The 26237-nt window shown below is 40.7% G+C and overlaps 1 protein-coding gene across 4 annotated transcripts in view; it reads left to right on the top strand.

Annotated features, from left to right (window-relative positions):
* The window catches only part of ELF1 (E74 like ETS transcription factor 1), an 88086-nt gene that overhangs the window by 35107 nt on the left and 26742 nt on the right, over positions 1–26237 (top strand). For 2 of the 4 annotated variants that reach the window (XM_075741751.1, XM_075741752.1), the window contains exons 2-3: positions 14817–15124; positions 23393–23567. In XM_075741751.1, coding sequence (XP_075597866.1) covers positions 15053–15124; positions 23393–23567 — 247 coding nt within the window. In that variant the 5' untranslated portion in view covers positions 14817–15052. Of the gene's footprint in view, positions 1–13954; positions 14431–14816; positions 15125–23392; positions 23568–26237 lie in introns of those variants that run through there. The other 2 variants (XM_075741753.1, XM_075741754.1) reach the window with 2 other exon arrangements.

Here is a 26237-nt window from a genome sequence, read left to right as displayed (position 1 = left end):
TCCACATCGCTCTTAAGAGAAGTCTTTTTGCTTTTTAATATTAATCTTGTTGGTCTTTAACTCATGTTTCATTGCTGTTTGAAACCCCACAGTGGGAATTGTTAGTCTAGCAACAAGTCAGGAGATAATTTATATTCTCTTAATAGCCAAGTTGACTAGTTAGAAATTCCCCAGACAAATAGTCTCCATTCTTAATCCCATCCCATGCAAATACTTTAGAACATAAAATTTAAGCTAAGCTGATCTGTAAGAAGAAAAATGTGCAAATGATATGGGAATGTTAGTTTCTGTCTTATCGTACATAGCTGCAAGTTAATGTATTTATTATTGTAATTACACTAAGCATCGTGAAGCACACACATTTTCAGAATAATCTGAGTGAATACATTGCATTTTGGAGTGCATTAAAATTGGCAGTTTAGAAAGTATTACCTAACTTCAATTATGGCTTGAGAGAATGTTTTTCTCCACTATAACTGTGTAAGCAGTCTCTTGCCTTGCAGAGGTTTTAAAGTCATGATTTTAGATGCAGTGTTCTCTGTTTGGTTCTTTACCTAAGATTTTTTTCCTGCAGACATTTAAGTGAATTGGATATGTCACAGGTTATGTCCTAGATAGACATTCAGTACAGCAGAAATGCCTGTACTCTTCATACTGTTAATGCTCCTTCTCCAATTTAGGCAGCCTTCAGCACCTTGTTGATTTAACCCAGCAGCAGCTTTTGGGGAAGGGTAATACTGAAAAAGTAGGTGAAGGGCAGTGTTTTAAAAAAGGCAGCTTGTTGGCTCAGGAGATGACCACTCTTGCTATGCAGCCTTAAAAGGCAAAGGCACCACCATATTCTGTGTCCTTGGACTTGGAGATACTGGTGGATGAAAAGCTGGACATGAGCTGGCAATGTGCGCTTGCAGCCCAGAAGGAAAACTCTGTCCTGGGCTGCATCAAAAGCAGCATGACCAGCAGGTCGAGGGAGGTGATTCTGCCCCTCTATTCCACTCTTGTGAGACCCCACCTGGAGTATTGCATCCAGCTCTGGGGGCCCCAGTACAGGAGAGACATGGAGCTGTTGGAGTGAGTCCAGAGGAGGGCCACGAAGCTGATCAGAGGGCTGGAGCACCTCTCCTATGAGGACAGGCTGAGAGAGTTGGGATTGTTCAGCCTGGAGAAGAGAAGGCTCCGGGGAGACCTAATAGCAGCCTTCCAGTACCTGAAGGGGCCTGGAGGAAAGATGGAGAGAAACTGTTTACAAGGGCATGTAAAGACAGCACAAGGGGTAATTACTTTACACTGAAAGAGGGTAGAATTAGATTGGACATAAGACATTTTTTATATGATGAGGAGGGGGAAACACTGGAACAGTTTGCTCAGAGTGGTGGTAGATGCCCCATCCATGGAAGCATTCAAGGTGAGGCTGGACGGGGCTCTGAGCAACCAGATGTAGTTGCAGATGTCCTTGCTCACTGCAGGGGAGGGTGGAACTAGATGATCTTTCAAGGTCCCTTCCCACCCAAACCATTCTGTGATTCTGTGAAAACAGCGCAACCATTCAATGAATGTCTGACCTGGCAAACACCTGGAACCTGGATGTAGATGATTACCTTTTGAAAAGGTGGCTGAAATGAGACAAATGTATCCAAGAGGGAAATAAGAGAAATGTAGAAGCATTTGCCTCTCAAAACCATGTTCCTAAATTTATCAAGTGAATGCTGAAGATGCTAATAGGGGAAAGAAGGAAAGATAATGGCAAAGATTGGGGATGAAAACCCCAAACCTACGGTCTGTCTGCAGGGATGAAGAAGTTGTCTTGGGAAGGTTTAGAGACAAGACAATTTCTGTTCCTGTTTCCGCATACAATGGAGGTATATTCAGTGTATCTACGTTAGATGAGGTTATTGGGATAACCTGCACATAGAGCTCTTTGTGCTGTGTGCTCCACGCCCATAAGTATTTGGCTGTCTAGTTACAAGGTGGTTTGTGTACCAAACAAGTTACAGCGAGAGCCTGGGGTTCAGTGGGGTTGGGTTTTTTTCTTTGTTTTGTTTTTTGAAGTCCTTCTGGCTATGTAATACCTTTTCTAACCCAGGCCATGTCCCTCCCTCCTTGTCTCTGTGTGTGCGTTGGTGCTTTCTTAAAGTTGTTTCCAATCTCAAGTTCAGGTTTAAACTCATGTTTTGAGAGTTCAAAGCAAATGATTTGGTGGATGACTTCGCTGCCTTTTCTCCATGCAGCAGGACAGCTTACTAATCATGTTTACTTCAGCATATGTGGAGTATTTAGTTGCTTCTCGCCTTTCTCCGCGATGAGCTGTGACCAGGAACGCTGGTACAAATTACCCATGCAGAAAGCACGTACAAGCTCAGAGTGTGACTCGTTGTGCTGAGGGAAAACGTACAGTTACAGCCTTCTATGCCGAATAAACCTTAGCCTTCTGCCTGTGAGTTCAAAAGCTTAGCTCTCTCATTTTATAATTTTCAATAAATTTAAATATTTTTTTTGTTAGGCCTGTAGATGACATCTGAGTTGCAGCTACAGTGCTCTGTAAAATATGATACACTAGAAACCAGGCAGAAGAGTTCACCTCAGAAAGGAGCAACAAACCCCATGCTTCGATTTGGGAGACTGTCTTGAAGCTGTGGAGTGTTTTTTGGTGTTCCATTTAAGAGAAGTCAGTCATGGCCTACATGAATGCTGTCTGAGCATTCTGTAAAGAACCTGATTAAGCTAAAAATAAAGTTGAATGCATTCATGCTAAAAAACCCCAGACAGTTACATTAGAAAGGACAAACTGAAAAAAACCCGACAGACTCATCAGTCCTGGAGGTTAGTGGGAGGGTGTCCGTGAAGTCTGACTGACATGTCTGACTGTCTGCAACTGTTCCTTATCAATCTGCCTGACTGTAGGTAGGGTTTGGTACTTTGCACCTCTTCTTAAATTACCTTTCATTCCTGTTTCTACAGGCTTTTTTGACTCAAGTATGCCTACTTGTGAAATGTTAGGAGGTGTTATCGCTCACTCTTGGGTTGGGCTTTTTTGTTGCTGTTTTGGTTTTTTGGAATCTATATGAAAGCTTAGTGCAAACATCAGCTTTGTGATTTTGACAAAGTAGGAGATTGTCTTAATTTTTCTGAGAGATTTGCTGATGGAGATGTGTCTCTCCTGTCCCAACCTCATCAATAACTCCCTGGCTGTGTTAGTAGTAGTATCGGACTCTCCAAGCCCTTAAAACAAAAAATTCACAGTACTACTTGTCTTAGTTCACTCATCAAACTATTTCAGAAAGAACTTAAAAGAAGTAATCTCAATGGTCATGGCTGAACTGGTGACAACATGGACCCTTGGGGGTGTATAAGGAAGGCGTGTGTTGGGGCATCGTATGGGCGCTGCGCTGTCTCTGATTACAGACTGGAGAAAACAGTCACCTCTTGCCTGATGTGAAAAAGCTCACCAATGAATTCCTGTGGTATAACTATTGGAAATGCATTACTGAGTACTTCATTTCTTGTATTTTTGGGCAAAGTTAAATAAGGATCTTTGTGACAAATAGATTAAAACACTTCAGGCACAGTTTGCAAAAATGTGTTTAAACTGATAAGCCTTATAAATAAGAAAGACTGAAAAATCTGATGTTTTTGTTTTATCCATGCCTCATTGTTAACCACAATGCTAACTTAAATATAAATGTAAGTTCTCTTCTAAATCAGGAGCTAGAATCTCTCAAAGACCAAAACGCTTGTTTAACACTGTGCTAAGAAAGCAGCTTATGATAAGTGTTAGTTGCAGTGCTTTGTGATACGCGCTGTAGTGTTTCTTGACAAAAGCCCTCTTAGCCATTTATTTTTTTGCTTTGCTTTGATTCGGTCTGTGGTTCTTGTCTGAAGGGTTAAAAAGTTACTTAGGTAAAGATTTAGGTTAAAGCAGCATGCAAAAAAACCTGTTCTTGTGTGTTTCATTGATACTGTCTGAGTTAGCTCACTTGTATGAGTGTAATGGTGTATTACCTTAAATTCTCAGCTTGAGCAAAACGGGCCACTTGTCCCAAGAAGGAGGCTGCCTGAACAACCCTGAGTTGTAAGAATATACGTATTTATTTATTGAAACACTGTTTAATTCCAGGATGTATGATGTATCTGTAGGAAAGCTAAGGTACCTGTCATGGAAGAACACATAGAATGTAGTCCTCTGAAACATCACCATCGCAGCTGATCTTCACAGGGACGGCCTCGCGTCTTGCATAAAGATGATGTGGCACTTGAGAGAGAAATTGCTGCTACTTTTTTTCCAGCATTGTACGGTTTAACTTGCTGCTGTCTAGACTGCAGACCTTAGGCTGTGGAAATAGGATTAGCTCCAGGAAGGGAACGTGGCCTAAAAGCTGTCAAGTAGAAGGTGGAAGAGCCAAGCCCAGGTCAGCACCGCATCCTGGCCGGGCAGAGGGAACCCGGCCGTGCTGGGAGAGCCACGGGCTGGAAATGCCATCGGCTCGTGCCGCACTGGTCACGTGCTGAAAACGCGCCTGCCTGCCTGCCGCTCTAGCAGCAGGGTCTGAAGGGAGGCCAGAAATTAGTATAATTAGCTGAGCTTAAACCCAGAACGAGCTGTTTGGGGTTTCTGAGACCTGCTAAAATAAGCGGCAAGTGCTTCCAGGCCACGGTTCTCACTGGAGATCGGAAAAGTCTCTCTGCTGCTGGGTCCCTGGGTTTGTTCTCGCGGGGCATCTTGGAGCCACTGTTCTTGGCGTAGGGTGCCTGTGTCCTCCAGTTCATAAAACAAAATCTCATGCCGTCCTCTAGCTGTCAGGTAAGAAGGAAAAAATTACTCCTCTGCTGCAAATGGGTTTTAGGTGATACATTCTAGAATAAAAGTTTTTTCCAGTTGGTAGCAAGGGTTAAACATGAAGGGCAACAGGTATAGGCAGACTTAGGTATGTGATATGTTTGACTGTTTTGCAAGGTGCTATAAATGTTGGCTCCCTGTAATCTGATACCAGGGTAGGACAGGCCAACTAATGAAGGAAAATAGACAGCAATGTAAAAGAACTGGAAATTCAAGTCTAGCTGACTAATACCAGCCTGCTCCAGAGGCTTTTGACTGTTCATATTGCTGACAGCTGACAGCAAATGAGGGGCAAACAACAGAAACATTGCCTAATCTGCTTTATATTCATACAGATTCTTTAAAGACACTGCAAAGGTAAGACCCTTTATGTTTCTCAACCCGGCAGAGTTGCTGAATGCAGCCTTGAACATAGACATCGTCGACAGGAGTAAAGTACCAAACTGAGGCTGGAAGTCTGTGTCTGTGCGTGTTTGGGAAAGAGGAGGCTTCAACAAGTTCTGTGTGGATTAGTTTGTGCCACTCTCTAGTTGGTGCACATCAATTAAATCACATTCAGATTTCTGAAACTGCTCAAATACTGAAACATAGAAATGCAAATCACATAGTATTTCTATGGCTACAACAGAGAGTAATTTTCAACTTATTTAAATGTTTCGTTCATTGTGCTTGACAGTCCAGTTGGAAAAGTTTAAAGATAAATTAATTGCAAAAGGAAAGTCACAGAATACTAAAAATCTGTGTGGCAGAAGTTGTAACGGGGATTTTTACTAAGCTTGGTCCTGTAGCATCTTCTGCAGAATGCTGAAAAAGTCCTGTGGGAGTTTAACTCCCTGATCTCGAATTACCGACGCTTGGCTGGAAAAGGTCACCTGGAGTAAGAAACTTTTGACTTGAACCTGATCTCCACTGGCTTTTTTTTCAGTTTCCCCCTTTAATGTCTATAATTTGTGTGCATTTACATTCCAGTTCAAAAAAAAAAAAAGTCTTTGGCCGGCAGATTTTTCTTTGGTAAACTTAACTTTTACCTGCAGGTGATTTAAAAATAATGACTGCATTACTAATTTGCAGGAAAAGTAATTTTTAGAGGACAGTTGACAGTTTTATATCAGTATTGGGCTGGCAACTGGTAATTTCTGAAGTCTGGCACCTAGCCAAAGCAATTATCTTAAGTTCCCCCTCATCTTTCTTCCTCCCACTGCACCTCTTCATTCTCTTGTGTGTATGCGTTAATCAAAAGAGCAAAACCTCTCAGGGTCAAGCAGTTGTTCTCCTCTCCACCTTCTTTTACAAGTTTCTTCATATCCTGCTTTAGCTGTCTTGGACCTCAGCCCTTCAGCTGTCTTTGTAGTGAGACCCTTTCCCTTGGAAATCAGCGAGATTTGACTTACCTGGAGCTCTCTTATAGTTGCTTATAGGATTGTGGTCTTAATGCTCCTTAAAAGGTGCTATTAAATGCCAGAAACTGCTTGAGGGTGCCTTTTAAAATATTTATTCTGTGTCACTGGAATAATTCATTTGGATTACAGAAATTTCTAAACCAGATCTGGATTTTATCAATTTACAGTTTTCTCGGTATATTTTTTAATGCTTTTTGATATTTGCAATATAAATATAGTAAGATGTTTTTGATACTAATGTTATTTGTTTATGCAGGTAATTTGGTTATCTTATGACAACACATAAGGCCAATCCTGTCTCTACTGGATAAAATAGCGTATACTGAGTGTTGTAGAAGAGGAAGTAATGAGAGATCTTCTGTTTTCCTTTCTCTCCATACTTATTATCACTTACCTCTTGATGAGCTAGACTATGCGGACACTTGCAGTATCATATCAAACTTGTAGTCCATCTAGTCTGGTTTTGGAGTGTTTAATATATTATTATTTTTCTGGTGAATACATGAGTCCAGAAGTGAGCAGTTACAAAGAAAAAAATTATAGTACAATCCTGCCTGTAGAGATGTGTGGTTGCAATCTGCATTACTGGAGGTTTGCCTTGTGTTATGACAGGCCTTTTCCATTCTGTTTAAAAAGAAATCCTTATGTAATGAGATTGATTTGATCTAATTACATGGAGCTGTTTTTAAAACATTTTATAATTTTCCTAAGCTTTTGACTTCTCTCGCATCTGTAGCAAGGAGTTTGAGCAAGTACATCTAGGCTGATGCATTTTTAATTGCTTTCCTTTCATCCTTTCAAAACTAGTTGCTTCTCAACTTCATTGAATGTCTCCTTGTTCTCATTTTATCAACTGGGAAATAGGAGCACCTGATTTTTTTCTTCTCCTTACCAGTAGTGATGAATTAACTACAAAGGCAAAATCAAAGGACAGCCCATGTTAGTGATTCCCAAGTGTTTTGGACCATCAAACCACACTCCCCAGCCTCTACGTTTACTGGAGATTAGCATGCACGTATACCAGTATGTAGTAGCAAGAAGAGAAGCAGGTCTTTGCTGTGAATGTTACTGCTTTAAGCTGGGCCTTGGATCCATATTACGTTGCTACACAAGGTCACGCTTTCGGAAATGTTCTTCATAACAAAACCTGATGCTTGTTAGGATAAGAGACCTTTAGATAGCCCATCACGGAGAAGTTCTTAGAAAGACTGGCAGTCATGCTGTCGATCACCAGGAAGCTTGATGTGACGGTGTGCTTGTAGCCAATGTTTTTCAGGTGGTGAAGGCCTGACTTGCACATACGTTTGTCCCCTTTTTGACAGCAACTACGCACAGATGTTATCTTTGCAAGACTGAGATGCTAGTGCTGCTCTGTTTCCCAGGCTGGTAAACTGACTGCTGAGTTCTTGCAGCCTTGGCAGACTGTGCGAGCTCCCTAGGCACTACTTGGGGGGGATGCTGTCCTTTTTAGGGGGAGGTCCAGTTAATCATCTCCTTTGTTTGGCCTTCAGTGGATGAGGGGAAGATCAAGCTAAATATTCCCCACCAGTACTGAGGTGATGATGAGCAGCAATGAGTGGCGATGAAGAAGAGAGACAGAGAAGGAACACTTCTGCATGTCCTCTTGTTGTAAAGGGATGCGGGAAGTTGTGGAGTTTTTGCTTCTTTGGTAGCCAAAACAGGTACACCAAAAATAAAAAGTCAAATCAGTAGAATGGCATGTATTTCATATATTTATTTTGCACATACACACACAAAATGGGGTAAGGTGTGTTTATATAACTGCAGCTGATACGTGTATGCTTGCATCTGCATAGGCATGTAGAGTAGGTGCTATGCAGTGAAGCAACATTACGTGGCTTCTATCTAATTGAAGTAATGCATCATATCTGTGAGCTGAGGCTTTAGTAACCCAAATTCAACCTGAAAAGTTTGAGTGCCCTACGGATAGCCAAGGCTGCTGGATCACATAACCACTTCTGAAAATTTACCCTCATCTTCCCTTTTAAGTGTCTAATGTGCCAAAAAGTGCAATTTGGGCAGCTGCAAAGCAGTGTTTGATCCACTAAGCAGTTTTGATCAGGAGGAGGAGAAGGGAAGGGAAGGACGTCCAATCTCTAACACAATTTGGAAGGAAGGGAGGGCTGGCATTGTAATGTCCCATCGCCCTAACTATTACTTCTTATGCCATGCACCCAACCTATGGAAATGCAAGATTCAGTTATTTTCTTCTCAGCGGAATGGGGAAGTGGGGGAGAGGATTTGGACCTTTGCTTCCCTGTGGAGTGCCCTCGCTCAGCTAACTTTTCCTGTTGAGTTGGCTCTACTTTGCAAGAGCAAATGCTTGTGGAGTGGTGACTAAAACCCAGTGTGGCCTTTCTCTTGCCTGATCAGATTAGGGAGGCTTGCTCTTTATCGTAGCAGATACTCAAATACTTTATTCAGAGCTGAAGAACTTCAACAGTAAAATTGGGGAGAGCCTTCCTTGCCTCAATATCTTTTAACTTGCTGTTTAGGACTGGTCTTTTGGTGGTTGTCCGTTTGCCTTTGGGGTTTTTTGGTTTTGGGGTTTTTTTTGTTGCTGCAGCATAAATCAATTATTTACAGTGCTGTACGTCTATACACTTACACCAATTTCAGGCTACCTTTATGCATGCTGCCAAAAGAGGATACAGAGGGAAAAAAAGTCTCAACCATGCTGAAATTTTCTTAAAATTTCCCAGCAGTGCTCTGCCAGGTTGCTTGGTTTGTGTACAACAGCTGTGGTATATAAATGTGCTAAAAAAAAGGGACTCAAAAAGTATCAGGGAACATGGGAGAGAGGAAGAGGAAGGTTTTCAAGGGTGGGGGAGTCTGTAAACAGTGGTGGAGTTGTTACTGTTAATAGTCCAGAAAGGAATCTTGCCTTGTATTAAATATTCAGGCTAAAAGAGGTAGCTGGGGGGGGGGGGGGAACTCATTGAAAAAGTGATTTTTCCGGTGACAGCAAAGAAGAGCTTGTTGCTTACATTTGTGCTTTCTGCTCTCTTTGAAGTAAACGTGTTTTCATGTGAAATGTAGGGAAGGAGGAGTTCATTTCACTTCTTTTGTATTAACTGAATTGAGTGCCTATTCCTTTTTTATTAATGCTTGTTTATATTTAACAGATGAAGCCTCTTACTCTCTGTCCTCCTTGCTGTATGTATACTGAGAGCCTGTGGTGACATAGAGTGGTTTCCAGCCTGGCTGCAAAACAGGGATTTATTGATACCGATGATTTCTTTGTCCTTAACGAAAGTTCAGCAAAGGTCACTCTGTTCACTTTTATTATGTTAGCTGCTTTTTGCAGTTTCCCCTAGGCACCATGGATGCTTTCAGAAGATTGCAGGCTCTTCCTGACGTCATTTCTTTCCTTCCTTGGTGATACTCCCTTACCATACTGTTTTCCTATCTCCTTTAATTTGTGTGAGCATTTGAAGTACTGTGCCTTCAGAAACTTCTCGTGCCAAGTAACATATATTAACTTGTTCTGCTTGCTTGTCGTTTTGCCGACTACCGATCCCCTGGGTCTAAGGACATGGTTCAAAGCTGCTGTTCTGTGGAATTTCTTAATATTACTCAATAGGAATAATCAATCTGTGAAGAATGCCACAGGAGACGATCTTGTTAGCATTTATGCTCAGTGTGGACCACACATAAAGATGATGATCACGGGTTTGGGATTTCTGTGTGACAACTGCGATTATCATTCAGCTTTTTCCCCTTTTTTAAGAAAACCAGACTCCACGATGTATTACTTGCACAGTACCTTAAAAAGATGTGACTCTGCAGAGGGTAAACTGGCTCTGTCTTGATGCATCCTTCACCTCCACTGATAGAAAGGAGTCAGAAACTTGAGTGAAATCTTGCAGTTACAATCCATGGGTTTGCCTGACCTCACTTGGGATGATTTTCAGTCCTTCAGTCCAAAATTTCCAGGTGATGTCTTTATTCTTCCCATTCCTCTTGTTCGCTCCCCTCTTCCTCCCTCATCCAAGATGGTGTTGAAAAAAGGGTTCAGCTTTGCATTTCTCTTAAGTTACAACTTTCACACTTCTAGGCTAGAGCTAATGCTGCAGACGTCTTAGAAAATCATTGGGAAATTTCAATCACAAGTCATTTGCCCTGTGCTAAATGAGTCGAGCAGTTTCAGCAGTAACTCGTGATTCAGAGCTGCATTTGAATCTTAAAGCAGCTAAGCTGGTTCTTAATTTTAAATGTAGGAATGATCTTACTGATTTCACAAAAAAGGCAGTGCAGGATGATAACAGTCATCTTCAGTAACCCAAAATGGGAGTGGATCCCAGAGCTTGCTGGAGGCATCTTTCAGCTCAGCTGGGGTGCTCTCAGTATCGAGACTTGACCCTTCCAAGTTTATAGCTAAGCTTCTTCAGCAAATTTTTGGGTTTGTGCCTGGCACTTTGATGGCTGCTACACCTGCTCCATTGTGGTGCTACTGTGTTATTTCAGTGTGCTGCATTACAGTGCTTGAATGCTGAAGCGGTATGGGCTTTACCGGCTCATATTGTGAGGAGTTAAAGGAGAAATTGTGGATTTATTACTTCCAAGTTGGAGCCTAATTGCAGTATTGCAACTTCACCATTGGGACCAAAAACGCTGGTTCTTGAGGTATTTCTTATGAGCTTTGTTGAACTGGCTAAATAGGGCTAGGATTAAGTACGGGGTATATATGGTGAAGAGCCGTGGGGAAAAAAGTTGTGATGCCTAGCTGGAAGGAGTCCTACAATGTACCTTCCGGGATACCAGAGTGGCAGTGTACTAAGGGATAAATTGGCTGAATGTGCTTTTTGACAGACTGAGGAGGTTGTTCTAGATGTTGAAATCAGTAAAGCAAGGGGAATTCCCAGAGGGACTGAAATAATTTATTTGTATGTTCAGTTTCAAGAATTAAGCAAAATGGAGACATTTATTTATATTGCTATGTCTTAATATTGCTTTTTATAATATGTTTCTACAACAATTAGTAAAAATGAAAGCAAAACCTTACTTACTTGATCGTTCTGAAAATTTGATGTAAATTTTATGGTAATATATACTGGGTTCCCTTTCTCCTAGGACTGTTTGTATGTAGTCAAGCTTATTGTGCATGTGAATACAATTTACGCATTTTATACTGTTTGCAAATAACTTATTTTCTACTCACAGATGTACGTAAAATCAGGCAGGGAGATAAGTGGCATTATATAGCAAAAACAATAGTCCTGTTTGTGTTAGCCTATAGACAGCAGGATCCTGTGATACTTGGAATAATGAAAGCACAGTTTATAAAAATAGATGTGGAGGAAAATATAGCTGGTTTAGAATTGTGCTGGCTTCTCTGAAAAGCTGCTCTTGTTTTCTATATGCCAGAGAAAGCGCTATGGGTTAAAGGAAAGTACTTTTGTGTTATTTTGCCATGCAGTTACTGCCCAATAGATCATTTGCTATTACTGGGTACCACTGAAGAAGTAATGATAAATTTCCTGTAAATAATAATAGTTTGAGTGCCTAGCCTTGATAAGGTTAGATATAAAAGCTCACTAAAGCCTGTTTACTCACTTGTCTTTGACTTTGGTCCTAATGTTGTGGTTAGCTGTTTCTTTCATTGTAAGAAGAAGGTATCATTGGACTTCAGCTATAGATTCCTTGGTGGTTTTGGGGAGGGGGTATAGGGGGGAAGGAGCAGACTGCTATATAGTCTTACATCACTACATCACTGTGGTGCAAAATTTGTAAAGCAGGTTTTGAATGTCTGTTCCTGCAACGGTAGTAGATGATTAGGAACTTCATGTTACCATAAAGTGTGACTGTTCCAAGTAGTGTTTGTGAGGATACCTTTGGGATCAAATGCATTACGCTCCTGCAGTCTCTGAAATGATATTAAATCATGATGATTAGTTTTGCATTGAACATTTTGTTGTTTTGGTTTTTTTTTTTTCCCAAATAAAAAGTAAGAAAAGATTTCTTTATGGCTTTTAGTAAGTTTGCTGCCACAGCCTTTGGATCTTATGCATTTAGTGTGCATCTTGGTATTGTAGTATCTACTGTAAATTATTAATATTTTACAGAATAACAAATGACCTGGCACTGATGGAAGAATATGCCAGTTCCCAATGCACTCAGGGAACTTTTAAAATCTGTCTTATGGTGGCTCTACCTCCAGTTTTTCTTATACCTTATGAGCTTACTAGGTAACCTGTGTCTCCAACGCTTAATTTATCCTGATTTTACATTGACACTGTTAATTTTTACCGACCTTAGAAAGATACTGGACCGTAAGGACTTGTACTCTTTCTTCATACATCTGGCTTCAATTAGTGTAACGGAGATGATTATAAGCCTTTGCTGTGTTCCGGCTCTGGTTCTCCCTGGACAATTAGCTTAACCCCCATTTTAAAATAAGTCTCCATTTAGAAGCTGAGGAGGTTCTTGCATTTGCCTGGTGATCCTTTAGAGTGAAGTTACTCTTCACTGATTAGAGGACGTGACTTAAAATACTATTATTTTGTGTTATTGGAGAGTCACAATTTATTTCTAGGCAGTAACCAAAATAGAAGTTGTACTTAAATAAATTTCCATACCTGTCCTTTCTTCTGAAAGAGGTGGTATGTACCTGTTGACATAGATTGACCCACTTCAATCACTGTAGGAAATACTAAACTAGATATTGTAAGGCTTTATACTTTATTTTCAGGCTGGCATACAGGATAGTAGGAGTCTGGGATTGGACAAGTTGGTCTTAGCCCCACTGTGCTGGCATGTTTGTGTAACTTCTTAATGGCATTCTTGTCTTCTAAAAGGTGAGGCCAAGTAACTACATTTAGGGAAGTTACCCAGGATTATATGGTTGTCTGTAATGCTTTCAGTGCCATAGCCCTGCTGAAGTACGGAGGAAGCCTCGTTAACTATTCAGGGCATCCTGCAAAATGGCCAGCGCTGAGATTGAACAGCCATGGTTCCCAAAGCACATCCTTCTTTGTTGACACGTGTAGCTCTCATTAATGCAAATATTCTCTAGTTAGGGTTGTGGTTACTCTTATGAACCTTTAACAGCTAATTAAAGCACTCTTTGGAAGTTGGGGAGGTTCTCCTGTTTGCATAATTTTGGGTTTCCTGATTTCTTAGAAGGCTAGGATCTAGCTACTTGAATGTTCTGCCATCACTACTTAGGAATTTGGGAATACCACAATCTATATGGGAAAAACAGCTGTTACATTTCCTAGAACGAGGGAGTATGAGCCTGTAACACGATCCTCCCTAATTAAATTGCTCAGCATTGGGGGGAGGAAGATACCCTTCATTTTTTTGAGTTTCAGCCTACTGCAAAAACAAGGCGAAGTTAAATGTCCTATATAAAGGCAGATGTTAATCCTCGCCAATGGAACTGGAGTCAGCCATAGGCTTTCTGGGGGGTCTCAGTCTGGGTAGCTGTGTGGTAGACCTCTGCCCCTTATTCTTCTGCCACAGTGCAGCCCTTAATCTAAGCAAGTTTAAAGAATTTTGATCAAAACACTAGGCACCACACATTTTTCTTCCTTAAAAACATATGGATTTAAATTCCTAGGCACCAACATACTCCCTTAGGTTCCTAATTTTAGACACCTGTTTCTGTTATTCTTTTGAAACAGTAAATTTGTTTTATTAATGTATTGGTCACCTTAGTTGTATAAAAAGATTGTTTTGCACTTGCCTTTTTCCCCAGAAGTGATACAACACATCTCTTCATAACCTCATGTTAACCATGTTTACCTTTGGCGCCTATGAGCAAATGAAAACGTGGGAGCTGTGGGCACGCATCCCTCCAGTGAAGCTGTTTACATTCCGTAGTTTGGGATTTTTTTTTTTTTTTTTTATTTTGCTATTGTACTGTGCAGTTTTTTTTGCCTGTTCTAATTTGCCATGACGTGGTCAGTGCTGTTTCCTTCCGGCTGCTTGTGAGCCTGTGCTAGAGATAAGGATACGTTTACAGTGCATTTTTAACAAGAAGCTGAAGATCTGCTTCATGTAGGAACTCGGTGACTCTTTGGATTGTACAAAGAATATATTTTGGTTTCATCTGTTTGACACTGTGGGAATCAAGATCTAGAGCATTTTACTCGCAAAACAACAACTTTGCTAAATTTGAACTGTGTGTGAAGAAGAAAGGTGATATACTTGAGATATCCTACAGCTGAGTAGGTCAGTCTGGGTTTTGTATTTTTACTTTGAATATACCTTAAAGATGAGAGTTACTAGTGAATATGAAAACTGTGTATATGAATCAAAAGATGGATTTTATTTTTGTTAACTTTTGAAACTTTCTCTTAGTCTCATGCTTTTAATATGAAGCACTTTGAAACTGATGTCTTACTTCCTGAAACAGTTTTCTTTTTAAGGGAATGAAAATTTGCATGTATTAATCAGTAAAAGTAACACCTCTGAAGATACAAAGGTGTCTGACTTCCTTGGAGTTAGATAGAACAGTTATAGTTTGGGGCAAGCATTACTGTGGCTGCTATTATTTCACATAGTTAAAGCAATCATTTCTTAATTATAACTTTTTTTTAATTTTTTCCCCTCCACAGTGAAAAAGGCTATCGAAGTGGGAAGAACAACTCAGGAAAGGATTTCCCTTGGTTTGTTTCTCTTTGAGAAGAGAAGAACCCAGGAACACCAATGATCTAAGAAATACAAACACTGATACTTGATTCGTTTTGTGATCCTGCCTTTCTGCCCAGCTGGACCTTGGTGACACACTGTTCTTTCACGTTCAAGAACGTTTTTCTTCGCATGTGGAGCTGAGACCTGGGAATGCGTTATTATGGCAGCAGTTGTACAGCAGAATGAGCTTGTGTTTGAATTTGCCAGCAACGTCATGGAGGATGAGCAGCAGGTATGGGACAGCGTAAGAAACCGTATTTGTAGAAGTTGGTGCTAGGAATAGTATGAAAACGTGAGGAAAAAAATGGTGTAAAACATAAAAAAGCAAACATTGAGGTCATTATTGTTGCAGCAGATCTTTGTGCTGTTTCAAAAGCTTCCTGTTGCTTCCTGTAACTTGCACGGGCAGAACACAAATTGGTTGAAATGTTCTAACTTCTGCAGTATTGCAGAGACATCCTGCTCCGAAAATGTTTTTCCTGTGTCGCTGATTTGTGCCAGTAGAATCCATCCATTTGTGATGCAGAATTCCCCAAATTCTGGTATTTGACAGTAGTTTTAACTTTCCTAGTGTGTAAGGTAGGATAAAATTCTGAATAAAAGTAATGGTCACACTACAGATCGCTGCTTTTTACAGATTGGATTTCTAAATTGCGTTACTGTATGCCGGCTATTCAGAAATAAGCTTCAAAGTAATTTAAATTGGTTTCTTTCACCCTGCAGGGAAAATACGTCTGTTTCTATGTGAGGAGGCTCTCAGTTAGGTGTTGATTATCTAAACCACATCCTGTGAGTCCTGAGGCTTCACTGAAGGATTCTCATTGTAAAAATCAGTCAGCTCCTTGATAAGCAGTGGTTAATAGTAGGGTTTTGCATTTGTTAACAAGAAATTAGGTGTCTGGGTACTGTAGAGAGACAGTTCTCAAAAGGCTGAGAAGTGCCATGACAACTGTTCCTCTTTTTGTGAATGTGAAAAGCATTTACTTTCCTCTCTTTAAAAAATACTTTTGACTTTATAATCTTGTCTCTGGGTTTTCTGTATGGCCTAATACCTGGCTGGGTCAGTAGCCCGTTTCTGCTGTCAGAGTCATGCGATCATTTCAATGAACTGAGCGTTGTCTGTCTAAAGTGCTAACTCAGTTTTGGGTGGAACTAGTAATGTAACTTCCTTCCCTGTATTTTTCCAGAGCTTGTGGTAGCCTGGGGATTTAGATATGGGAATTGCACAAACATAGTGGAAAACAAACCTTATTTATTACCTCTGTTTGTTGTTGTTCATTGCTGGTTTTACTTTACAAGGCAATGGGAGAGGGGAGAGATGGGATCAGGAGGGCTACTTCAGTGTGTTTTCTGGAAGGGATAATGTAAGCAAATGTGGGTTTCTTCAGTTTAGCGATGTGTTCTGCCTCTTGCAGTTTCTTCAGATGCTCACCTGAAAAAATTAAAAAATGTTAAAAAGGACTCAACAAGACAGTAAAACTTCCCTAAACAGAGCTTTCACCAGCCCCAAAACAAACTCAACCTTGGCGTTTATCTCATAACCCCAATAAATCCTACTCCAGATTAAGCCTAAAGAAAGAAGGCGTCCTGTAGCATACCCTAAAGGCGATGAAATCAAAAGATGCGCAAGGCCAAAGACAGAGAGTGCATAGCAGAAGGTCCATCACTGCAAACGATCAGATGCAAGCTCCACTTAAATCACTGGGTTACCTTAGTTCGGGTATCAAAGATACAGGTAACCAGCTAGCTGGCTGCACAAAGGTAGATCTTAAATACTCACTTGTAGAAAAGGAATCCTGCACAGGGAAAGATCTGGGAAGCTGGAGCGAGGTTTAGCTCAGACAAGGATTTATACTGTAACATTAACTGCAAAAGATTGATTATGTGTATACCTGGTTGATCTGATTCTTACAACGTAGGAGCTATCACTATTGCTACTCCTCAAGTTTCTTAGTTCTGGACAGACAAACTGTTTAGGGATAGATGACGCAGCGTGTGTTCTTTGCAAAAATTTTAGCTCTGGAAGTGCTCTGTGTTGTTAAAAAGCTTTTTTTGAGCTTCATCAGTATACAAAAGGTGATGTCTTTTTACATGGGTGTCAGTTAACTGGTCTTCAGATAACTATTTTTGAGATGCCTCCAAAAGCTGGCATTAAAAGAACTTTGTTACTTTTCTTCTTGTCAAAGCTTTGCCTGGAGCTGTGTTGTGCCAGGAGCTGTTGGGACATGGAACAGCTGCAGGGAGAGGTTTGGGGTCTAGATGGCAGCTACGCTCAGTGTTTCAGGGAAGTCATAATTCATGGCTGTTCTTTTTAATTTTAAGTCTTGGTTAAACAACCGTAAATTATGATCAGTGCATTTGCAAATGTAAGCATTCAGCCAGTGGCACACGCTAGTGGGAGGGACTTGATCACGTGGCCCCGTGTGAACGGGAAAGGCTCTCTCTTATCAGCTTTATCCTTTTCAGTTTAGAAAATAATGAATTTTTTTTTTTTCTTGGAGGGTTCATTTATCGCGTTGTGCATGTATGGTGAGGAAGAAATGGGATGAAAATATCCTTGTAATTTTGAGAAGGGAACAAGTGGCTTGCACTAATGCTACTGATAACCTGTCTGGCTGCTGCTACATGACAGAGGTTCTGGTTAAATGGAGGGTTTGCTCCCCCCCCCTTTTTTTTTCCTTTTTTTTTTTTCTTTTTTTTTTCCTTTTTTTTCTTTTTTTTCTTTTTTTCCTTTTTTTCCTTTTTTCTTTTTCCTTTTTTCTTTTTCCTTTTTTCTTTTTCCTTTTTTCTTTTTTCTTTTTTCTTTTTTTCTTTTTTCTTTTTTTTTTCTTTTTTTTTCTTTTTTTTTTTTGAGTGAGAGACTGTACATGTAAAACTGGACAGGAGTTCCTGCAGGCTTTGGCTGAGTCAGCGCCACTGCCTAAAACTGCTTTGCTTCCTGTCTGCAGCTTCTCCTCTCAATGTCTTTTCATTTAGGCCTTGTTAACTTACAGTTAACATGATATTTGATCAAGACAATCTTGATTTAAAAAGCTGAATAAAAGCAGCCACAGAGGCTGGATCCATACTAGGAAGTTTTAAGTGGTGCCAGGGACATGCTGAATTATCGCAACCATTAAGTTGACTACTCTGTGCCAACAGGTGCTCTCTCAGGTGGCTCTGACACGTGTAGTAACCTGTGCCTGAAGATGCCTTCTGTATCTCTGAGGGGTGTTTCTCTCTTCCCTTCTTCTGAGGAAGAGGGGTCCAAACGTGAGGTTGGGCAGTGACTTCTGCACCACCTTCTCATGCCTTGGTTTGCTCTTCTGCGTTCCCTGATGTTGCCATGGGCTTTCTGAAACATTAAGTCACCTGGGCAAGGCCAAAGTCTACATTTTTTTGGCTATTTTCAGCTCCTGCAGCAAGTCCCCCCTTACCCACTTGCAATTTTATGAAGACTCTCAGGAAATGATGTGAGATCCATAATGAGGTTGTCTCCCCAGGAAAGCAAGCGGCATTTATCAGCTTTCAGCATCCCTCTGTGAAACCTGGTAATTTCTCAGATACTGTCTGTGGGAATGCCTTTAAAGTCAAGGCTGCCTATACAGTTGTCACAGGAACTTCAGCAAGAGAAAACTGAAGCCTATTTTCTAGTCACCAAGGTCGCTTTGCCTGGTTTCGTTTAGTTGGGGTTTTTTTTAAATAAATGGCCAAATGTATTGCAAGTCTGAATTCTGTTGCTCTGTTAAAAAGCCAGTTTTTTCACTGAGGGGTTTTTTTTTCCCTCCATGTAATTTTTCCCTGCTCCTATCTATTGCGTGCCTTTCTTCCTACCCATTGCTCACTTGCATAAAATTTGTTCCATACCAGTTAGAAGCTAGTCACCATATTCCTGCGACAACAAATTTTCTTCCTTAGAGAACTTGTAGTATGAGAGGACAGTACCTCCAGAGCAGAAGAAATCCCCTTCCTTATTTTCTATTTCCATAAGCAAGATGCTGTTTTCATCTTCTGTCAGTTGGTGACAGCTGGTGAGAAAAATCTTAGAGGAAAAAAAGAAACACTTTGTCGAACATCCAAGGAGAATTTGAGAGCAGGAAGGCAGATTGCTGCCATTGACCCTCAGGGGAGGGCAGGGTTCAGTTTTCAGGGGGCCGTGGAACATGACCGATGCTTTGAAGGACCTGCTCATGGGACCTTCCATGGACTTCAGCATCTGTCTGAAGCTTTGCACTCCTCTGAATTGTTAAAGGTCAGTCTACAGGACTGGTTTGTTGATAAACTACAGCGAGGAATTTGGTGTCGGAGACTTGGGAAGATTTCAGTAGTAGCTTAACTCCTTTATGTATCCAGCAGACTTGGGAAATGCATTGAAGCCAAGCCAAAACTTTGGCAGAGCTAGGGTGTCATATATTAAGTAAGTTTTGCGTGAGAAAGATGAAGCAGCAGAAGCAGGCAAAAGGAAAAAAAAAATAGACAAATTGTTCTTCTGTGGATTTATGTATTGATTTCTTGAAAATCAGTGCTGACACTTTAATTTGGGTCTGTTTTTTTAATTTTGGGATACTTTGCACTCTTCCTTTTTGTTAGTGCATGTAGAACCATCTTTGTATTAGAAATAAGTTATTTTGTGATCTTACTATTAGAGAGGTAACGTAATTTGTCTTAACTGAATCATTACCTTCTAGTCCTTAATTTAATGTTTTCCCTGTGTGTAATTCACATTACATGCTACCATCAAAGGGAGCCGTAGTAAACAAAGGCTTTTCTGCAGTTCTAAATGTGTACAAAGTTATTCCTGTGTCTTCCAAGAGAGCTACAGAAAGTTTTAGCTTGGCTCCCAATTGGGATTCAGGCACTTTCAATGACATCAAGAACATTACAGAAGTAGTCAGGTGAGGTTTTACCTCTCAACAGTCATATATACATCAGCATACTTTAGTAGTAGCTTTTAAAACTGAATTAAATGCTTGTTAATGAAATCATAACCAATCACAAATACTGTTAAAAAAAAAAAAAAAAGTGATGACAGTTTTCACAAAAATGCATTCCAAATTAGATTTGTTTGCAGTTGCATGAATGCTTTTCTCTCTGAAAGCATATTATATATTTGTTCCAGGCTTTCCTTTTCACGACCATGGCAGGAAAGAAAATCCATACATTGTACCTCTGTAAGGTATGAGTTGGAAGCAGGTGTAACAACAGTTTTTTTAAAATAAAAGGTCACGAGAAGTGATGTTTACTCTGACTCTTCCAGTTCAAAACCATTACTAATTTAAAGAAAACCACATGTAAAGTGTCTTACCATGAGTGAATGCTTTTCTGTTCGTCTCTTGTCTTTCGGAGGCGTAGTGTGTCAGCAAGCTTCTCGGCACCAAGTTCAAGCGACCAGGTATTCCCCTGCCATGGGGGTTTCTCTGCCTGTAGACAGACACCATGACTGTGTCAGAGTGTGTATATGATGGCTGTTTCTAGACATGGTCAAAATACAGTTTTACCTTGCAGAGCAGATCGCGTCTGATTGTACGGATCAACCCCACTCCTGCTGAAATGTGTGACAGCAGCACTATCCAGTACCACGGGAAGCATTTTGGTCAGCAGCAAAGTGTGTGTCGGTAACAAACGGATGGTTGGGCTGTTGTAGTAAATGTTTCACAGCAGAGTGATGAGTAGGGTATAATATAAATAGGGCTTTGAGAAACTGAGCTGATAATATGTGACAATTGGTTGGGTTTATCTGTGTTTCCTTTATTATTCTGAAACAGTTTTTGGTGACTTGTCCCCACTGAAGAATAACAGAGATGCGGAGGGGTTTTGCCTCTCGGAGGCCAAGTCAGTGACATGAACGTCAGTCATTAGAGAAGGACTGTGCTGAGCCAGAGTATTTTTTTTATCCAGAAGGAGCTAACATGAGGCTTATCCTAAGCGCGGGCACTCAGTACGTTGCTGCAGACGCTGTAGCTATGGAGCTGGTGCAGTGGTGGGAATAGGGAGGAGAGAGTGCTTTGCTCTGAAGATGGGGGGGGGGGGGGGCAGCTGGCCATTTGCCGATGAGTGTGTAGGAGACAGACGCTGACATCATAAATAGACACCCAAACGCCTCCACCCTTTTATAGTCAATGGAAAGGAATAGGCATTTTTAGGGCATGATTCATCCTATCATAGCACAAAGGCCTAAAACTGGGCAGGGAAATTGTGCCCTGGAAATACCCATTTCCTTCAGAGCTGACAGAGAGAAATCAGGGGTTACCCACTCAAGTCCAGACATTAGTGAGAGGTACTTGACCCCTAGCGTCTGTGAGCTAGAGCAGGATAAGACTGCTGAAATTGTCTTACTTGCATCTTCCCTACCTAAATCCATAGTTCTTAACTGCTCAGGAAAATATTGAACAGGTACTTGCAAAGCTTGCAGGTGACAGGAGCCTGAGCGGAGTGTCGTATGTAATCTTTTTTCAATTTTTTTTTTAATGTCATTACATATAGGCGTACTATATATCCCAAAAGTTATGTACAGTGGCATTTTACTGAAATTCAGGTTCTTAAACTATTTTTGTAGCATGAATTTTGTATTGCTAGTGAAGTTGCAACAGATCATCTTCCTTCTAGTTTCTGGAATGTATTGTTGAAAATAAAACCTTTTTTAATGCACACAGTATTTTATTTTTCTTCTTTCTTTGCAGTGCTTTATCATTTTTACTGACTTAGCTTTTATTTAATCAAATCTATTTGTTTACCCTAGCCTGGAAGCAAATAGGATCTGGGATGATAGGGTCAGGAAACAAACAGGATGTGCAATGTGAACACGATGCTTTCTGAGGAACAGCAGGGACCTGTGGCCACCAGTGGTTCCTGGTTTCTTGGCAAGACGCAGCCTTGGAGAGAGGTCGCCACAAAAGTGTGGAGTAGAAGCTGTCCCATTGCTTGACTCGATGTACGCCACTCATCTGGCAACATGATTGCACGAGAGGGCTTTAACTAGTCTGCCCGTTGTTCATTTTTATTGATCTTGTAGATGATATTCTATTTTGAAGCTTCTGTTTGGTAGAGTAGGTAGGTTATTTGTGGGGGTTTTGCATTTGGGTTTTTTTTTGTTTAGCAGGCTGTCCATGATAGAAGCCCAAAGAAATACTAGTTTTGTTTCTCAGTTCTTCCTTTTTTCCTTCCTTTTTTCCTGGTTGTCCTTTACCACAGTTGTTACTGAGACATGTTTTACAAAACACAGAGCAATTTAAAGTGGTAATTACTGCCTTTTAAAACTTCTAATTGTACTTTCTACTTTCAGTACTTACCTTCCAGACTCTTGCCTAGGAGAGGCTTACTCCTGTAGCTGTTGCCTGTGTTGAGCCAATAGCTCTGATACCATTTTCCTTTGGAGGCAGTGTGCATAGTGGCGAGATTGTGAGACATGAGCAATCTCTAAGCAAGCTCATGATCGTATGTGTTGTGTTTTTTTTTCTTGTGTGGTTAAATAAAAATCCTGCTTGATCTGTGCATATCTGTGCTCTTCTGTGGAGGGTAAGACAAAATACACATATACGGGTTTTCTTAGAAACACATTTTAGCAACTTTTTGGTTTGTTTTCTTGTTTTTAAGCTTACCACATTTGTAGTGTGATTTATTTTTATAGTGAGAGAGCCTTAGAGTTACACTAGACTTTTCTTTGAGCCTACTCTGCAATGATCACCTATGACTTTCTTCCTGCAAAATGACACTTCAGAAGACTGGCTTTGGAAAATACTGTGTCTGTAGTAAATGATATTTTCTGAAAACCTCTTCCTGTTGAATGGTTCCCTTTTCAGAGAGTGTGCACTTTATTATTATTACTGGTCAGCTTGATTTCTATTTTCCCAGCTGTCTCTTTTCTTCTGTATCTGATGCAAAATAACTATTGAGTCAGAAGGATGATGTCTGACAGTGGACTTAGGAAGGAAAGCAGAGGGGAGTAATGTAAAGTGACTAAAGCTATAAGAATTAGAGAGGTAAAGTACTACGGCACGTGTATCAAGCACCCCGCGTTACACCCTTTGCTCTTGTAGCAACTATCTCCTAAAACAGTGATCTTCAACTAGTGTCTCATGGGAAATGTGGTGCCTGTGAAAGCTTTGTCCAGTCCTGACAGCCACTGGACTCCTCCCCAAGCTTGACGGGAAGAGCAAAAGATTAGGGTGCTTGCAGCAAGCTGCTTGCCCAGTATTATTGCCAGCAGAGTTTACTGTGCTGTGCCACTCCTCTGTATTGTCAGCTTTTATCCAGCAAAATGCTGTCGTGGGAGTCTGGTATTACCTACTGGAGTGAAGTTAGTATATTAGACCACTACAGTAATATTCAGTCTCTGGCCCATAGCAGAACACTGCTGCTACTTGGTTTTATGTGCTAAAATCATCTTGTTCTTTGGTATTCTCTCCTGATGACCTAATATTCAAGAGGTGTAGTATAGGTCTGTTGTATTAATCAGTAAGTGGTTTGATTGGATGCAGTCTAACTACCATTATTTTATTATTTTTTTTTTCCATCCCCCCAGCTTGGTGATCCATCTATTTTCCCTGCTGTCATCGTGGAGCATGTTCCTAGTGCAGACCTCCTACACAACTACTCTGGCTTAACCTGTGTGGATGAACCTAGTGACATGATCACTGAGAGCTCTCTGGACGTCGCAGAAGAGCAAATTATAGAAGATGATGATATCACCCTCACAGGTTGGCAATAAAAATGTTTCTGTGCCATGTTTTTGCACCAAGGTGGCTGTAGCTAATGGTGGAAAAAAGCTTAATGACAAAAAAACCCCCAGGAAACGAAATTATAGTTGTATTGAATGCTGTTAATTATGTACAAGACAGAGAAAATGGCATTAATACCATAAGCAGGTGGCCTGCAATCCCAGCTGCACAGCTGATAACAGTGAAGAGTTTCATCCATCAACAGAGATTAAGACAGAGTCCTGCTCTGAGTACCAATGAGATTTTTCTTTGCTCTTCACAGGATTTTTTTGCTCTTACTTAATGGTTGGTATGTACCTAAGTAAAGTGCATACCAAAAAGCAGGAATATGCTGCTTGAGTAGATGTACTATTTTTAGTTTCCTGAGGGTATACAATTAGGCATAAAATGTGCACATTAGCGTGACTTACTGGTGTAAGTATGCTCAGCGCAGTATTCATTTTGGATCTCTCCTAATGATTAACGCTTAAAATACAGATGTAAATTCTCTTAGAAAAGGTAGCCCCACAGAGAAAACAATTCTCAAGAGGCAAGCTCGAAGATCTGTCACTTTTTTTTTTTAAAAAACAACTCCATTGAACGCATGCATTTGAAGCATTTTTGTAGAACGAGTCTGAAAGGTGGGGTAGATACTTCACAGAGTGAGGATCTTGTTTCTGTGTCTTCTTTCAGCCATCAGGCTCCATACCTGGCCTGTCTCCAGGGCTGGAGATAGCTTGCTGGTTTCAATCCTGGTTTTGACATTATTTCCAAAGGCATACTCTGATACAATCTTTTACCACCAAAAGCAAAACAAAAGCTCAACAAAACTTGACATGAGGAACAGTTCATAGTGTAAATTGACATGAGCTGTTCTCAGTAAATGGTTTTATCTGATAAATATGGCTCCTTTTTTTTTTCTTAGTAGTGAATTATCTGTGAACAGACTGTGACCATACGAATAAGTTAGCTGATTATTCAAGAAGGTTTTACATACTTAAACATTATTTCAAGTTGAGATCTCTTGCCAACTATTCACTTGCTATTCATATTAATTATTCACACTGCAACTGGCATTTCCTCAGTGTGTTACTTAAGCACCATTTAGTGCGGCCGTGTGAATTTTTCATAGTGGATCGTTTTTATGAATCCATATTCACACACAATATATCACAGTGAATTTTTACTTGCATGAGTAATTGTGAAACTCCACTTTTGTGAATGTTCCTATTAACATTTTTTTTGTTGCTGGTCACATGAGAAGGGTTTGCAAATTGCTGCCAGAGACTGAAAATATGTAATCCTTGTAACCGATGGTGTCCAAGGGTTTCTGGGATACTTCGGAGGCAGACAAGTACGGTATTGTTCCCATCATCCATTGTAGTTCAAGCAATCTGGTTTTCTTTAAAGGCAAAGTCCTTAGAAAACCTGAGCTGCCACTTTGCAGAGGTTATTGTTATGAAGGAGACTTTAACTAGTTACCTGTTTCACACTCTCCATCCCGCTAGCTACTGTGAGTGCTGTGGGTTTCGTTGGAAAAGAAAGCGCCTGGTTTTGCAGCGCTGGATGAGCCCAGGCCGGGCAGGGACCAGCGCCGCTGCTGAAGGCTCCTGCTCAGGATGCAAGAAGGGCAGAGCTGGCAGCTCAGCCCCCAGCTTCTGGCAGGGAGCCATCCTGCCTGACTCAAGTAGGGGCAGAATTCGACGGCCCGGGGGTGCGAAGGCACCCCGTGGGAGGTGAGGAGAGGACAGCGGGGAAGAAGCCCCCCATCACCCTCCTGCCCGCTGCAGGCAAGCATCAGCTGTGGCTGCAGCTGCCCGCTTGAACTGCAAGTCTGCCACGGGAGAGACCAGGTTCAAGCACGGCTTGCTGTAGGCTGCCTCTGAAATGGGGCTACTCATAACTGAAATTTCCCACCTACTCTATTTTTCAGCTGATTTCTTTTTTTTTTTCCTCCCTTCTTTGAAGTTCCTGTCTTGATTTCCCCCCCCCCCCCATGGGGCATGTTTGCTCTCAACAGTGAAATGCGTTGTTTTGCTCTTTGAAGTTTGTACCAGTCTTTTCAGTCAGTTCCACGTTATGTCTTTGGGAAAGGATCAGACATTATAAAGACACTACTAATTCCACGTTAAAATATTAATGAGGCTGAAGTTCACAGCAAAATGAAACTCAAACCATCATCATTTGTGACTAAACATTACTGAGAAATATGTAGGAATTTATTTTTTAAGTTACTAGTTTTTCAGTGAATGTTACTAGTTTTTCCGTTACTGTTTTATGTCATATGTTAAGCTTCTCTTTTCTCCTAATCTAACAAATTCGTAGTAGGTCTCCTGAAACTGAAGCAATTAGTTTTTAGGGATCTGTCTGCAGAATGATGGATGCTGGTAGGTTTTTCCATCTATAAAATGTAGCTTCAGCCCTTCAAAACCACAGCTATTGCACAGCAGTGATTACTTACCTATAGTATAAATTATAACCTGCAGAAAACTGTAAGAACAGCATCTGTTTCACATGAAACTGCTGAAAGAAGACTAACATCCAGCTTTTTAGTTATGTTAACACACGTAGGTTTTTTTGTAATGAATAGGCAGACCTGCCTTATCACCCTCCTCTCTGAAAGCACTTTTCCCTGGAAAAATTGAAAGGACAATTTTTATGGTCAGTTTG

The sequence above is a fragment of the Balearica regulorum genome, chromosome 1 (assembly GCF_011004875.1).
Source record: "Balearica regulorum gibbericeps isolate bBalReg1 chromosome 1, bBalReg1.pri, whole genome shotgun sequence".
Classification (NCBI taxonomy): Eukaryota; Metazoa; Chordata; class Aves; order Gruiformes; family Gruidae; genus Balearica; species Balearica regulorum.
Note: the sequence above shows the minus strand (reverse complement) of the source record. Positions and strands in the feature narration are given on the sequence as shown.